This window comes from Chiloscyllium plagiosum, chromosome 51 (genome assembly GCF_004010195.1).
Source record: "Chiloscyllium plagiosum isolate BGI_BamShark_2017 chromosome 51, ASM401019v2, whole genome shotgun sequence".
Classification (NCBI taxonomy): Eukaryota; Metazoa; Chordata; class Chondrichthyes; order Orectolobiformes; family Hemiscylliidae; genus Chiloscyllium; species Chiloscyllium plagiosum.
The window spans coordinates 747,630-748,988 of NC_057760.1; the positions used below are offsets into that span (position 1 = coordinate 747,630).

The window sequence follows — 1,359 nt, forward strand, 5'->3', positions numbered from 1 at the left end:
AAAGAGAGAGAATGAAAGTGAGAGAAAGAAAGTGTGAGAGAGAGCGACAGAAAGAGAGAGAGAGAGAGTGTGAGTGCGCGGATCCGACAGCGTCAGAGGGAGAGTGGGGGAGAGAGGGCGAGACAGTGACTGAGGGACTCTCACGGAGACCGTGACAGAACAGCAGGACCAATTTGTGAAAACGCATTGTGAAAGTTTTCTTCCTGGACGATCACATTTCCGAGACAGAGACTGCACAGCCTGCCCCGTGACACTGCGGGGATAAACGCACGCTCGGAATTCCTCGCCGGGCCCCTCCGGAAGAATTGTTCAGTCGCTCCACAGTTTCAGCAATGGCTCATCGGTTTGGGGGTGGGGGGGGAAATTTCTCCAACCCCGCTCTGATGCGTGATATCAGACATGAATGTGTGCTGTGGACAGCTGTGTCCATGTCAAAGCAGAGTCCCTGGAGTCAAGGAGCTCTGCGTTTCTGTCATTTTACGAAAAGGAAACTCATAAATTAAGGGAAACGCAGCCGGCTGGCAGCTTTGTGGTTCACTGTCCAGCGGAGGGAGAGGGGGGGGGGGCAGGTTCATTTCGTACCCAGATGCAGACTCGCTCCCACTACCCGAGCTGGGTGGGAGGGGTGGTGGGGGAAGCTGTGTCAAAGGTCAAAGATCTCGTCCTCCGTCTCCCGTAAGGTGGTGACCCGGGTGGTTTTGGTCAAGCGCACGGGGCCCAGGCGTGCCCACTGCGCTGAGACCGTTCGCGATGCCAGGGTCTGCTCCAGTCGCCTGCTGCTACCCACTGAGGTACTGGCACTGCCAACCACAGCCCCATCCAGCCTGCTGGACAAAGCACAGCAATTAGAGCTCCCTCTACCCGCCCCGGCAGCAAGGCTCCCCTCTACCCCTGTGGGAGCTGGGCGGGTGACTTGCTCACACCCTGTCCCTCTAATCCGCCCCCCGGGGACTAGGAGGAAGTACCCCTCCACCCTTTTACAGCCTCATCTACACCATTCATCCACCACACCCTCCCAGGGACAGCACAGAGTTAGGTACAAGGTAAAACTCCCTCTACACTGTTCACCCCCATCCCAGGGACAGGGACAGGACAGGGTGAGGTATAGAATAAAGTGCTCTCTACACTATCCCCCCCCAGATTGGCCATGCTAAATTGTCCCATAGTGCCCAGGGATGTGCAGGTTAGGGTGGATTGGCCATGCTAAATTGTCCCGTAGTGCCCAGGGATGTGCAGGTTAGGGTGGATTGGCCTTGCTAAATTTCCCATAGTGCCCAGGGATGTGCCAGGTTAGAGTGGATTGGCCATGCTAAATTGTCCCGTAGTGCCCAGGGATGTACAGGTTAGGGTGGATTGGCC

The 1,359-nt window shown here is 56.6% G+C and overlaps 2 protein-coding genes across 3 annotated transcripts in view; both read right to left on the reverse strand.

Moving 5' to 3' along the window:
- Nucleotides 1–1,359, reverse strand: part of LOC122544749 (HORMA domain-containing protein 1-like) — a 35,263-nt gene that overhangs the window by 22,614 nt on the left and 11,290 nt on the right. The window lies entirely within an intron of this gene.
- The window catches only part of lysmd1 (LysM, putative peptidoglycan-binding, domain containing 1), a 7,763-nt gene continuing 6,451 nt past the window's right edge, over nt 48–1,359 (reverse strand). The window contains exon 3 of one of the 2 annotated variants that reach the window (XM_043683985.1): nt 48–827. In XM_043683985.1, coding sequence (XP_043539920.1) covers nt 644–827 — 184 coding nt within the window. In that variant the 3' untranslated portion in view covers nt 48–643. The remainder of the gene's footprint in view (nt 828–1,359) is intronic. The other variant, XM_043683986.1, reaches the window with a different exon arrangement.